The sequence below is a fragment of the Hoplias malabaricus genome, chromosome 5 (genome assembly GCF_029633855.1).
Source record: "Hoplias malabaricus isolate fHopMal1 chromosome 5, fHopMal1.hap1, whole genome shotgun sequence".
Lineage (NCBI taxonomy): Eukaryota > Metazoa > Chordata > Actinopteri > Characiformes > Erythrinidae > Hoplias > Hoplias malabaricus.
In genome coordinates, this window is record NC_089804.1 from 48930678 (window position 1) to 48943085 (window position 12408).

At 45.0% G+C, this 12408-nt stretch overlaps 1 protein-coding gene across 6 annotated transcripts in view; it reads left to right on the forward strand.

Annotated features, from left to right (window-relative positions):
* Positions 1-12408, forward strand: part of samd11 (sterile alpha motif domain containing 11) — an 85016-nt gene that overhangs the window by 47367 nt on the left and 25241 nt on the right. For all 6 annotated transcript variants that reach the window (XM_066673288.1, XM_066673287.1, XM_066673283.1 and 3 more), the window contains exons 5-6: positions 571-663; positions 6561-6716. In XM_066673288.1, the coding sequence (XP_066529385.1) occupies positions 571-663; positions 6561-6716 (249 nt within the window). The remainder of the gene's footprint in view (positions 1-570; positions 664-6560; positions 6717-12408) is intronic.

A 12408-nucleotide genomic window follows, 5' to 3' on the forward strand; every position in this document is an offset into this window, starting at 1 on the left:
GATCTAGGTAGGCAGGGAGCAGAGTAAGCGAGGGGGATAGCGTGTTTTGTGGGAGGTAGCAGGAGAGGGTGGGCAAGATAAAGAGGGAGATAGTGAGAGAGATAGAGCAAGGCTGATAGTGAGATAGGGAGAAAGAGCACATTGGAGATAGTGAGGAGAGAGAGGGAGAGCGAGGCAGACAGTGTGGAGAGAGAGACAGAGAGAGAGAGGCAGGACTAGCACTGGTAAAGAAAAGAAGGAAAGTGCATTTTGTGAGACAGAAAGAGTGGGCGAGAGAGAGAGGGAGAAACTGCAACTGCATCTCTGCATTGGTTGGATAGACTGTTCTGTGATTGGCTCAGGGCCCTCTTGTCTTCTTTAGAGCGGCATTCCACATCTCTCCACGGCTTCCAGCATGTACTCAGGTAGATATGAGCTATAGTGAGATATAGTGTGCTGTAGTGATCCATAGTGTGCTCGAGGGAGTGCTCTCTCTCGCCTCCCTCAGGCTTGGAGGAACATTGTGTCTTCTCTACATGTCTTAACTTTTTGTTCTCTCTCTCTTTCTCTCTCTCTCTCTCTTTTTTTTAGATGATATTCTAGGCAAGAAGAGAGCGTACTCCCCCAACAGCAGCAGTGAGTGCCCATCTGACAGCAAGAAACCCCGGAGCGCCTCCCCCAAAGGTAAGAGCAGCAGTCTCTGTGTATGTGTGTGTGTGTGTGTGTGTGAGTGGGAGAGAGAGAGAGAGAGAGTGTGAAGGATGTGCACAAAGCAATCAGAGCCGTTTAACCTTAGATTGGAAGATGGAGTGGGTGGGGGAAAGGGTGGGATAGAATGACAGCGGGAGAGAAGGAGGAGTGCAGGGATAAGAGGAGGAGAGGAGAGGAGAGGAGGGGTTGGCTGTCCACCCTCATGCACTTAACACACACACGCACAGAGCTTGGCAGGTGCAAAATCTTGATTGTTTACAAACAACAAACACTCTCACTGTATGCATCACAACATATAAAAGGGGGAAGTGAGTACATTTTACACAGAGATGGTCGGTTCTTTGTGTTTGGTTATTCAAGGTTATGTCCTGGTCATATGTAATGTATATGAAGAGTCTAGAAATATAGACAATTCACAGAATTGTACATCTGATAGTTGTATTTATTTAATAGCACAGTCCTGAGGTAGTTTCCTACCCTCCTCCAAAAGTTCATACAGTGCAGTTTCTGCAGTGCAGAGCCCAGAGTAGCAACGACAGCCGCTCTATGCTCTTACAGGTCAGTGAAGCTGTAATTTCCAAGTAAAAATACTACCTAGTGTTCGTTTAGCAGCAAAACATTTCCACTGTAGCTTTTGTTAGTTAGCTGCTCATTGATGTATCTGTAGTTCTCCTGCTTCCACTTTAAATTCTGACAGATTTCTAGCCTTGACAGTGTCTAAGGTGCGATTAGCTTGTATATGAAACCTTCTTGAGACATTAGAAGGGCTTGTGTTTTGCTGGATGACACAAAATGTTCAAATGTTACAGTTTTCAAGGGGCATTGAAATACCTGTGTGGAAATATGTAGATGAGGCCTATTCAGTGCTCTTTTTAACCAGGTATTAGTGTGCTCACTCTCTCTCCATTTAAATGCATTTTCACTCATACTCAGTCAGAGGAAGCAGAGGTGGGCGGGGCTTTGTTTTAGGAGGAAGTCATTAAAGGGAAGTGGAGCTGAGGCCAGAGAAAGGCCTGTGGTTTGGGACTGCAGACACTGTTTGTTGCTGCTGGTGGAAACACAGACCTCTCGGACTTTAGGATTGATTTGAAATGACCGCTTTATCTGTAGCACCTTGAGGTCTCGCATTCATAGCCTTTCAGTTTTTGCCATTTGGATTGTCTCGGTCATTGCTTCATTCTTCAGAATGTGGTGAGGTCATTGGTGAGGTCACACCCACACCTGGCCTGCATCTGAGCTGATCACAGAGTTGTGCGTTGAAGCACTGGACTGCATTACCTCATCAGATCTGATGGGTTTTGTGCTCCCATCACCACGTCTCATTTAGGTACAGATTTAGAACCCTAGGAGTCCACCTACTACTTTCTCTTCTGTGTCCTGTTTTTCATTTTTGGTTTGATTCAGTGGAAGAATGGATCTGCAGGCATGGTCTCTCTCTCTCTCTCTCTCTCTCTCTCTCTCTCTCTCTCTCTCTCTCTCTCTCCCTCTCTCCGCCTCCCACCCCCCTCTCTGGGTTGGTACAGATCACATGTGCATGCCTCCATGATGCCAAAAGCAGAGGCTACACAAGTGTAAAGGCGAGAGGGAGAGTGATATCCAGGCAACCCAGAGTCAGATTTACTGCCCGCCATCCAGATTAGGTCAGCTGCTCCAGCTCAGTGTGTGTGTGTGGTGCAGGGTGTATATCCATATTGTACAATACCTTTTCCTGTGCTTGTTTAATAATGATTGTTTATATAAGGATGAATGTTTTTTTATGTTCTCTGCGTTTAGCCCAATCCGTGCAGTGAAACACACATTTACACACAGACACACACACACACACACACACACACACTAGTGAACACTAGGGGGCAGTGAGCACACATGCCCAAAGCAGTGGGCAGCTCTATCCATGTCACCCGGGGAGCAGTTGGGGCCTGCCAGTCATGACCTGCCGGCTCTGGGGATCCAACTGGCAACCTTCAGGTTACAAGCCCAGTTCCCTAACCACCATGTCACAGCTATGCTACTAGTTTTATATCAGTGGCATACAATGACAATAATATCATTTATCACAATTTTTGGCACAATAAATCCATCACCAATAAATAGCTTTTGTAACTGTCTTAACTAATTTTTTTAATGTAAACGTTGGATGGTCTTTTGAGACCATCACTGTGTCCCATGTCTAGTGGGCTCTCTACTAAGGTGCCATTTCACATTGTTAAAAGAACACTAGGCAATTTGTTTACCTTAAAATTGCAGCTCTGTAATGTCACTGCTACTCTGGGGTTGAGTACTGCAGAAACTGCACTATGTAAAATTTTAGGAGGGTAGGAGATCACCCCTTTCCTTCCCACGTACCTGTTGATTACATTAATACGTTGTACGAATTAATTACACAAGAGGGACCCTCAGGAGCTGAAAACCCACATGTTGCCTAGTGTTCCTTTAAATTGTATTTATGTATTTTGTTTTATATTTTATCATTTATCAGATTTAGCACATGGCACATTAAGGGTGTCTTTTTATATCAGTGTTTTAGCTAGCTCTGGCTGACTAGCCGACTAACTATCTAACTTTCCAGCCTGTGAAGTCTCCTCTGAACAATATGGCTTGAGTATTATTGGCAGATGGTGGGAGTGCTCACTTGCCTAATCACTGTCTGACTAGTGTGACTCAGTAAGCTGGTTTATAAGGTTGGAGTTTGTTGAAAATGCTGCCTACCTACCGCCTGTATAGGCACTAGGGAGCAAGGTGGCACAAGGGGGATTGAGACACACCCCGGGATACTTCCCTGTCTGCATGGACAGAATAAGGTGTTGCGTCACTATTAAATGAAGTGCCTCAGTTTGACATTGCACATTATACTCCTACATGTAGCGAGCTGTTTGGATTGGAGCTGAATGACTGTGTTTACCATGGCACATCCACACCCGAGAATTAGCAGGTTGTCAGGTCTGCTTTTAGACATGGTGGCCATGGCGCATACTCTTATTTTTAGGCCTTACCTGCACACTCATCACCGCGTGGGCGTTTACTGAAGCGGTTGTGACGATCACAAGGTCGTCACAGTTCTGACAGAACTGTGGTCAATTACAGAGGGCCAGCAGTGGGATTAGAGTGGCTTCAGGACGCTGCTGATCTAACGTCTTGTCTGTGATCTGCTACTCCACCCAAACAACTTCTGTGGGTCGGTGGGTACATGTAAGGGACCCAGCAACTTCCCCTTGTCTGAGGCCCCACCTTACAATAACACACACACACACGTACACAGACACCTGGTAGGCTGGCAGATTTTGGCACATCGGGCATTACTTTTAATGAGTAAAGCAGACAGAAAAGCTGCCATGAGCCGAGCTTACAGCAGGCTTAGGGAAGAGAGATGCCGCGATACAAACAGATTTTTAAACCTCGGATCCAGACTACTAGTTATCCTGTGGCTTCATGCGGACCCCCTGCCAAGCCTGCAGACACACATATACAAACACACACACATGCAGAGACAAGGAACACCGCTAATGCATTTCACACACTCCACACCGCAGACACAACAAACACTCTTAGCATACATAATGTCCAAATGAAAAGTAAAAAATAAATTTTTCTACAGGCTTAGATGTAAACGTACCTCAGTCACGTGAATGCAAACGTGAAGCATACCCAAGAACATTCGCACATGATTAAACCACTTAGCATTATATTCTCACTCTTAAATTCCAAATTAGTGTTTGGGTCAGGGTTAAGGTTAGGGTTTGTTGTCAGGGGTTAGGGGTTAAAAAGGTTAAAGAGCACAGTTCCCCTGAATCTCTGTGGGTGGGTAGAACAGCCCCCTGTTAGGGCAGCACTATAGTCAGTTTAGGCAGTATAGTAGTTTGTGTTCTCCTCCAAGCGTGTTGACATTGTGCTGGATGTTGGCAGCAGTTTGAACAGAAGCGAAAGTCTCGGAGGAAGCACGTTTCTCTACTTGGTTTGCGCTTTTTGACTGGGGCAGACCTAGGAAGTGGGTGGATCTGGCAATGACTACTTCTGGTACTGGACTACAACTATTTAAAAAAGGTTATCCAGAGAGGAGTACTTGTAAATGAGATGTGTGAGTGCGAAGAACTTCTTCACATTTTGTGAAGGCTCCTAAAATCTTTCAGTCAAATCAAATTTCCTTATAGTGATAATTTGTTGATATACCGAACTGTTTCTGTTAAATGTTGAATGGGATCTTTGCTTTAAGGTGTGCTGTGATAGCGCTTTTCCACAAACAAGAAACTGGAAAGGTTCCTGTTTGTGAACTTAATTTGGAACCATTCGACTCATTTCCAGCAGCATAATAAAGTTCCCAGCCGGAACCCAGAAGAGCTGGTTCCTCAGCACTAACCGTGACCTTGTCAGTGGGCGTGTTGAGCAAAAGAAACTCCAGAAAGAGCATAGAGCCTCAAATAAACAGTTATGCTGCAGTGGAGCATTTATACATTTAGCTATGGCCATGGTGGAGCCGAGCAACACCCTTCACTGCTGACGTATCCTTAGTTCCCATCTTAACTAGTGGAAACACGGGCAGGTTCGCTGGAGAGCACCAAAAATCAGAAACGAAACTGGTTCAAGAACCAGAGTTCTTTTGGTGGAAAGAGCTATGCAGGTCTGTGGGGTTGGACAGGTTAAAGGTTCTTCCTGAAACCAAACATTCAGGCCAATGACTTTTACTTTGATATTTGAGTAATTGCATTTCTGTAAGGTCTCTCTCTCTCTCTCTCTCTCTCTCGCTCTCTCTTTCACACACACACACACACACACACACACACAAACTTGTTGGTTTTGCTATACTTGTGAGCACTGCTGTGAAAATGTCCTCACAAAACCACATATTGTGAAATAGTCCTATCCTTGTGAGGACATCTGGTGCTCACAAATCTCACAAATATATAAAAACACATGCACACCCACACCCATACACACACACACACACACACACACACACATACACACACACACTCACACCTGAAGGCCCTTGGGTGGATTATCCGGTGTTTGGCTCAGTCCTCCTCCACCTCCCTCTCGCCAGCCTGGGGCCAGACTCAGCTTTCAATGAGGGAGGGTAAAAATATCCCCCTCCTCTTTCCTCTTTTCTCTCTCTCTCTCTCTCTCTCTCTCTCTCTCTCTCTCTTCCTCCATCTCTCCTTCTCTTCCTCTTCCTCCCTACGCCCGCCCCCCCGTCCCTTGACTCTGTCTCAGATTACCGTCTCTTCTGTGTGTCTGAAGCAGACTGCCGCCAGACCCACACCTAATAATTCACTCACTCATCCCTCCATTCACCCATTCACTGAGCACATAGGGTAGACTCTCTGCCGTTCCCCGCTCACTTTCACTCCATTTTCTCTCTTTTTTTCGCTTACCTGCTCTGTGCTGAAAGTTCTCTTTTTTGTGCTTATCTTCAGTAGAACACAAGTTCCTGTCTATCTCTATCATCTCTATCTGTCCATGAGACACAGCAGCTCTCAGTGAAAAATAATACACCCTTCTCCAGGCCTCCTCACCGTCCAGGCCCAGCTTTGTGGTCAAGATGGGCCAAATTAGTGCTGGACAGTATAAAATGAATGTATTTCCAGACTATACGCTGTATATAACATTCCAGACACCACAGCTGCTTCAGCTGTAGCCCATGGACAATGCCAAGTGTGGTCTAGAGTGGTATAAAACCCCTCAGCGTTGGACTGTGGCGATCTGTAGAGATGGAGAACCGTCCTGTACCTCAGGGATGTCTTGGATACTGTATATATATGTGTGTGTGTATATATATTGCAGTTGCTCTCCTTTCAGGCTGAGCACAATCCACTTTAGCGAGAAAGAAGCAGTTGGTGCACATGGTAATATCTGTCCTCGTGTCTCTCCTGCAGAGAACTCTCACACCCCAGCGCTGGAGCCAGGCATCCTCATGACCCCAGAGGAACACTACAGACGCATGATGTCAGCGCTGAGCGAGCACGGCTCTTACGAAGAGCAGCAGCAGCGCCTTTATCAGCTCGCCAGCAACATGGGCGTCCCCAGCCATGGTGAGTGTGTGTGTGTGTGTCTAATCTTCCACCGGATGCTGCAGATATGGCAGATAACTGAATAATATTAGTGTTGTACATATTTAATCCCAGGGTGCAAATATTGCAGCTGAGAAAAGCACTGCTTACTTCATGCTATCATCATTGTTGTAAACAGCGACAGTACATGACTAAAGACAGCATACAGCCGTATAAACGTTGCCATGGTGATCATGCCAAGGAGCAGCTGTACTGTTCCATTCCCATGAGTGTGGCTATAATATCCTCAACTCTAGGAATGAAATGATGAGTTTCACAAAATATTTTATGGAATTTGTCAAACTTTATGCATAATACTAGAAGAATCTAATCTGTAGTTTAAAAAATATTTACAGAACACTTTTACTTATTTTGATTAAAAACAATTAGGACATTCATCTGCAGGACATTTATCTGAGGACAAATCAGCCAGTTCAGAAAGTTCATGGAAAAGACCCCTTGTGTTACCAAGGTATATTAGGCCTATCTATAAATAGCTGATGTAGGTGTTATGTAGTCTGACTTCAGCCAATTGTTACTGTTGTCCCTGAAGTTTGAACATCTATTATGAACATCTAGGCTCTGTATTTTTTGGGGAAAAAATAAATCACCACTGCAATTAAGCCTTCATGGTTAATGGAAAAAGTTGCTGTGGCGGCAACAGAAGTTTTTGTTGCTACTCCATTGAACAACATGGAGTATGTGGGCCATAGTGTCATCATAGAGGCCATAGAGTGCACACGTCTACTTAAGGCATTATTAGATTACAGAAACCATTTAACAGGTTAAGGATATAATATACTGTGTGTTGTATGACATTTTACTTTATTTTACTGTACTTCACTTTGATATATTTATGTATCTGTATGTGAATGTGTTTGTCCTTAACTCCTCATCCGATACTTATTGCCCTAGTGCCTTATAAAAGAGTGCGATATGATATCTATAAAGCAAAGGGCCGGCCGTGTACTGCCCAACCTTGGCTTGGACTTGGCCAGCTGAGTCTCACGGCAGAGATTGCTGACAATTCTATTTGCGGCCCCCCAGCCCACCCAATGTCAGAATGTCAGCGTGAGTGATCTGCCACTGCCGCTGCACACTGTAGTAAATAAGGCTGCCATTGGGCCCTGAGGTTGGCTGTATATTGATTGGTTCTCTTTGATTGGCTGCGAGCCAGCCCTCTAAATTACCAATACCATGGAAACGACAAGTGGGCTCCTTTTTTTTTTTTTTTCTTTTTTCCAAGCCCCTCGGATTTACAGTGGCAGGGATGTACAGGAGCGTTGGAGGATGTTAAGCAAAAGCATAAACAAAAATTCTGCGCTGACCCATTTCTATTTGCAGGTTACGTCTTAATTATGGCTTTAAACTCGGGGTATTCGTCATTAACCCTGTTGACTTTCTCTGTAAAGAATGTGTCTTTAATAGGCGTGGGCTTTTATGGCCATTCACAGCAGTGCAAATTTAATCAGATGTGGGTCCGTACAGAATGGGCGAGCGTATTACTTTCATTTTTATTTGATCAGGAATGCTTTTTAATTGCACGCTGCCGATTCGAGGGCCATGCTCTATAAATGCTTTAATTGCCCTCCTCCTGCATCTGTATGGAATTAGTGCCCTTGTCTGAGTATCTCTCTGTGTGTGTGTGTTTGTGTGTGTGTGTGTGTGTGTGTGTTTGTGTGTGTGTGTGTGTGTGTGTGTGTGTGTATGCACATGTGTGGTTTATAGCTGTAGTGTAAAGTTTCTTGGTTTGTGTTGGTGCACAGTGGCGCATTGCAGACAGACAGACAGACACACACACACACACACACACACACACACACACAGTGTTGGTTTCTTTCCCAATTCTGTTAAATCTCCCTTTCTAGTCGTACCACCCACAGCTCCTTCAGTTTCTCACTCTTTTTACGGCTTGTCGAGCTGACAGTCTCTTCCAGGAGTGTAACCACACACACATTAGCAGGTTTGATGTGATGTAGTACGCAAGTTAGTTTGATATGTCGTGTTACAAATGCTTTAATTCCACAGAGCTTCGCTAATGCACAAAATGTATTCGTCACTGCATTCGTTATGAGTTTCATCAACGAAAAAGCATTGCAAAAGCATGTGCTTCAATTGGTTCTAATCTTGGGGATTATGTTGTATCCAAAAATACGTGCGAGGTTTGGTTTGGATCTAAAGAAGATAAAGTGATGTTAACGTTAGTGAGAGTAAATGTAGTGCATTAATATTTTACTACAAATCCTTTTATAATTATTTTTAATAAAATAACAGTGGCAACAATTGCCATAAAAATGGCAAAAGAATGGGAGAGTGACACTTTACACAAAAAGAGATACGTTACATAAAAATCCTTTCAAACTGTACGCCTAATACATAAAATAGACCCCTCCAGGGTGTGTTCCCACCTTGCCCCCAGTGATTTCAGGTAGGCTTTGGACCCGCCGTGACCCTGAAGCGGTTACAGACTTTAAATGAATTAATGAATAATATATTAAATAATATTTGGCCAAAAAATTGTAATGTGTCCACACTAATTTCATTTTACTACTAATTTAATCTGCAAGTATATTCCTCTACTCCTCCAGAGTTCAGGCTCCTGCTGCACATGATCTAAGTAAACCAAAACACATTTATTGATATTGAGGTCTGGGTTCTGGGGCAGCTATTCCTGGGATAGCTGGAATACTCATCATGCAATGCATAAATGCATCATACAATCATTTGGTGTCCCTGAGGTGCTTCATCTAACATAAATTCCTCAACTCAGCAGACTGTTGTACCCCGCGTAAGTCAGTTTCACCTAAAACAAGTTTAAAATATCCCAAACAGAGATTAATAATTGTATAATATTGGTACAGAAATCTCATAGTATATGGACTAGACTGAAGATGATTTCACTCATGTAGATGTCATTTATTTAGACAGAAAAATGTTGAGAAGGAGAGAGACTTGGCCAGTGGCTGTGATTTGCGACGTCGCCATGGGTTCCTCTGCGGACAGTTTGGCCGATGAAATCAGGTGTAGGGTTTCACGAGCCGGGCCACTGAAAACAGCCTGATTTGGGCCAGGCAGCCCCCAAATCCTTCCACCCCCCTCCTCACCCAAGGAATGTGAGCGCGATGGCCTGCCCGTGCACGCTGAGCTCATAAAGCCCGGCGATAAAGCCCTGCCAGTCACACACTGCCAACACCTCTCCTGCCAACTCTCTGATGGAGGAGATACTCTCCTCCTCACTTTCCACATCCAGCTCTCCACTATATCCCCACCTGGATCACTTCTGCTCCACTGTTTTCCTTTTAACCACCGGAAGAAAAAAAAAACAGTGGGAAGACACAACACTGCTGTGCCTGATCCTTCTTGTATCAGCGTAACACACACTAACACACCACCGCCACGTCAGTGCGAATGATAGCACCTAATAAGTTCTATTCTGTTCTGTTCCTGTGAGGGTGAACAGGGTGAAAGGGGGAGGCAACGTATGCAGAGCAACAGGCATTACAGACTCCTATGTGGGATGTGGAGCTAAGAAATTGAAAAAGAAGAAGCTGGTTTTAATGTTGTGGCTGTAAAAAAATCCACAGTGACACAATTCAGGCCCAAAATTATAGAAGGCTTTGGAGAGTTTCCTCTCTTCAAGATGCAAGCTTTGTCTCTGTCCTCCCGTCCCAGAAATTTCCTCCTCACTCTCGCTCAGTGTCACTCGACCAGCGAGTGAGTTGTAATTTATGATTTTGTTTGCTTTCTCTTCTGCTCCATAGCTCATGAGGCGGTGGCGGTTTTTGTTGACTTTCTTTTTTGGACTGAAACTCAGAGAGTCACAAGTTCCAGCTGCTTCTTAACATCTTTACCACTTTTTTCTCTTTTTTCTCTCTTGATATCCCCCCCCCCCTCTCTCTCTCTCTCTCTGTCTCTCTCTCCTTGTTGATCTTTTTTCTTTTTCTTGTGACAAACTACTCTATTACTTCGCAAATTCAAGGTCACCATGCTCAGAGAAAGCAGCTACAGGGGTATAAAGTGTTTTCTGGAGTCACAGAACACCATTCAACACTGTTGGAATACTTGGAGTGGAATCATCCAACATCAGTACCTTACCTCACTAATGTTCTCGAGGCTGATTGCCATCAAATCCTCACAGAAATGTTCAAACTTATGGCACTTTTCCACTGCATGGTGCCGACACTATTTTACTTGACTCTACTCTGGTTAATTTTATTTTCCATTAGGCAAATTGTGTTCCTGATACTTGGAACTGGGTTCTTTTTTTTAGACCCTGCTCCCCAGTGGTTCCTGTAAGGACTATAACATAATATATGAACTTTGTACATCGCTAATTGGCCAGAGAGACTTACCACATTCACAAAAGCAGCATGAAAAATTGCATTGTGACATTTTGAAGAGGTTTTAACCTTCCTTGGGTTGGTGACCGATGAAAAAGTTAAGAGTTACATCCACTGTTGTTGTGGTTACCAAAGCCCACGGCTCTTGTTAGAGATGGCTAGTAGAGTTGTGTAGGTACTATGCAATGGAAAAATGCTGGTGGCAGCTGTTGAAACACCCTTAATTTCAGATGAAATGTTGGATGTGCAGGTGTGGAATGATGTTGGATGATTTTTTGGGATTTATACCCCTCTAGTCTATGCTTGGCATTGGCCACGGAGACCATAGGCTCAATCGTGGTTGCTCTGAGAGTGTACCATTATATTGGAAAGTCTTTTCTATGGAGTTCCGATGACACTGTGTCAGCAGTGGGTGCACCTTTGAAGCTGGATCCTCTATAAGGTGTTTGAGGTGTAGATACAGAGTTTTTTTTTCAGGTTCCCTGACTCTTCTCTGTGTGTGTGTGTGTGTGTGTGTGTGTGTGTGTGTGTGTGTGTGTGTGCGTGTGCGTGTGTGTAGATGAGTGCTAACAAGGCGAGGCCTCAGTACAGTGGCAGAGGTGAATAGCCTGCCAAGGGCCCCTTGACAGTGGCAGGGAAGGAGGCCGGACCCCCTCATGACCCCCTGCAGCTGTCTCCCCGAACCTGTCCCACACATCCCCAGCACTCGCCTGCTTTTATATTCTCTCTTTCTTTCCTGGCACCCCCCCCCTCCCTCACTCCCTCCCTCCCTCTCGCCTGAGTCCCTGCAGAGCATCCTTTCATCTGTTTGAAGAGGAGGCCCTGAAATGAAAGGCTGGGAGGGAAGCCGGCACGGATGGGCGTGCGTGTGAGTGTGTGAGGTTTATGTTTTGTGAGTGGGAGGGTCCATAGAAGTTGTTGTGGTCCCGTCTCGGCGGCCGCGAGGTCACCAGGAGGCCTCTGCTGTAGCCTTGATGTAGGGAGCAGGAAAGGGAAGGAATGAGGGGAAGGAATGAGAGTCAAGTCAAAGACGACCCCCCCCACACACCCATACATCCTCACATTCCCTCTGGCTCTCAGCCTTAAAGAACACACACACACACACACACGCACACACAGAGCAGAAAAAAAAGTAAGTTTCAAACCCCTGCCCCATCCCGTCGTGTACCTGCTACTGAGGGGAAACCTGAGGCTAGGAGTTAGAATTCCAGAGCAGAGCTAACAAAGGCTAGGGCACCAGCACAAAGCAACCAGGTGCGACAAAGGAAAGGATAAATGTGTGTGAGGGTGGTGGTGGTGGGGGGTTAGGGCGAGAGCTGTTGCTCTGGGGGTGG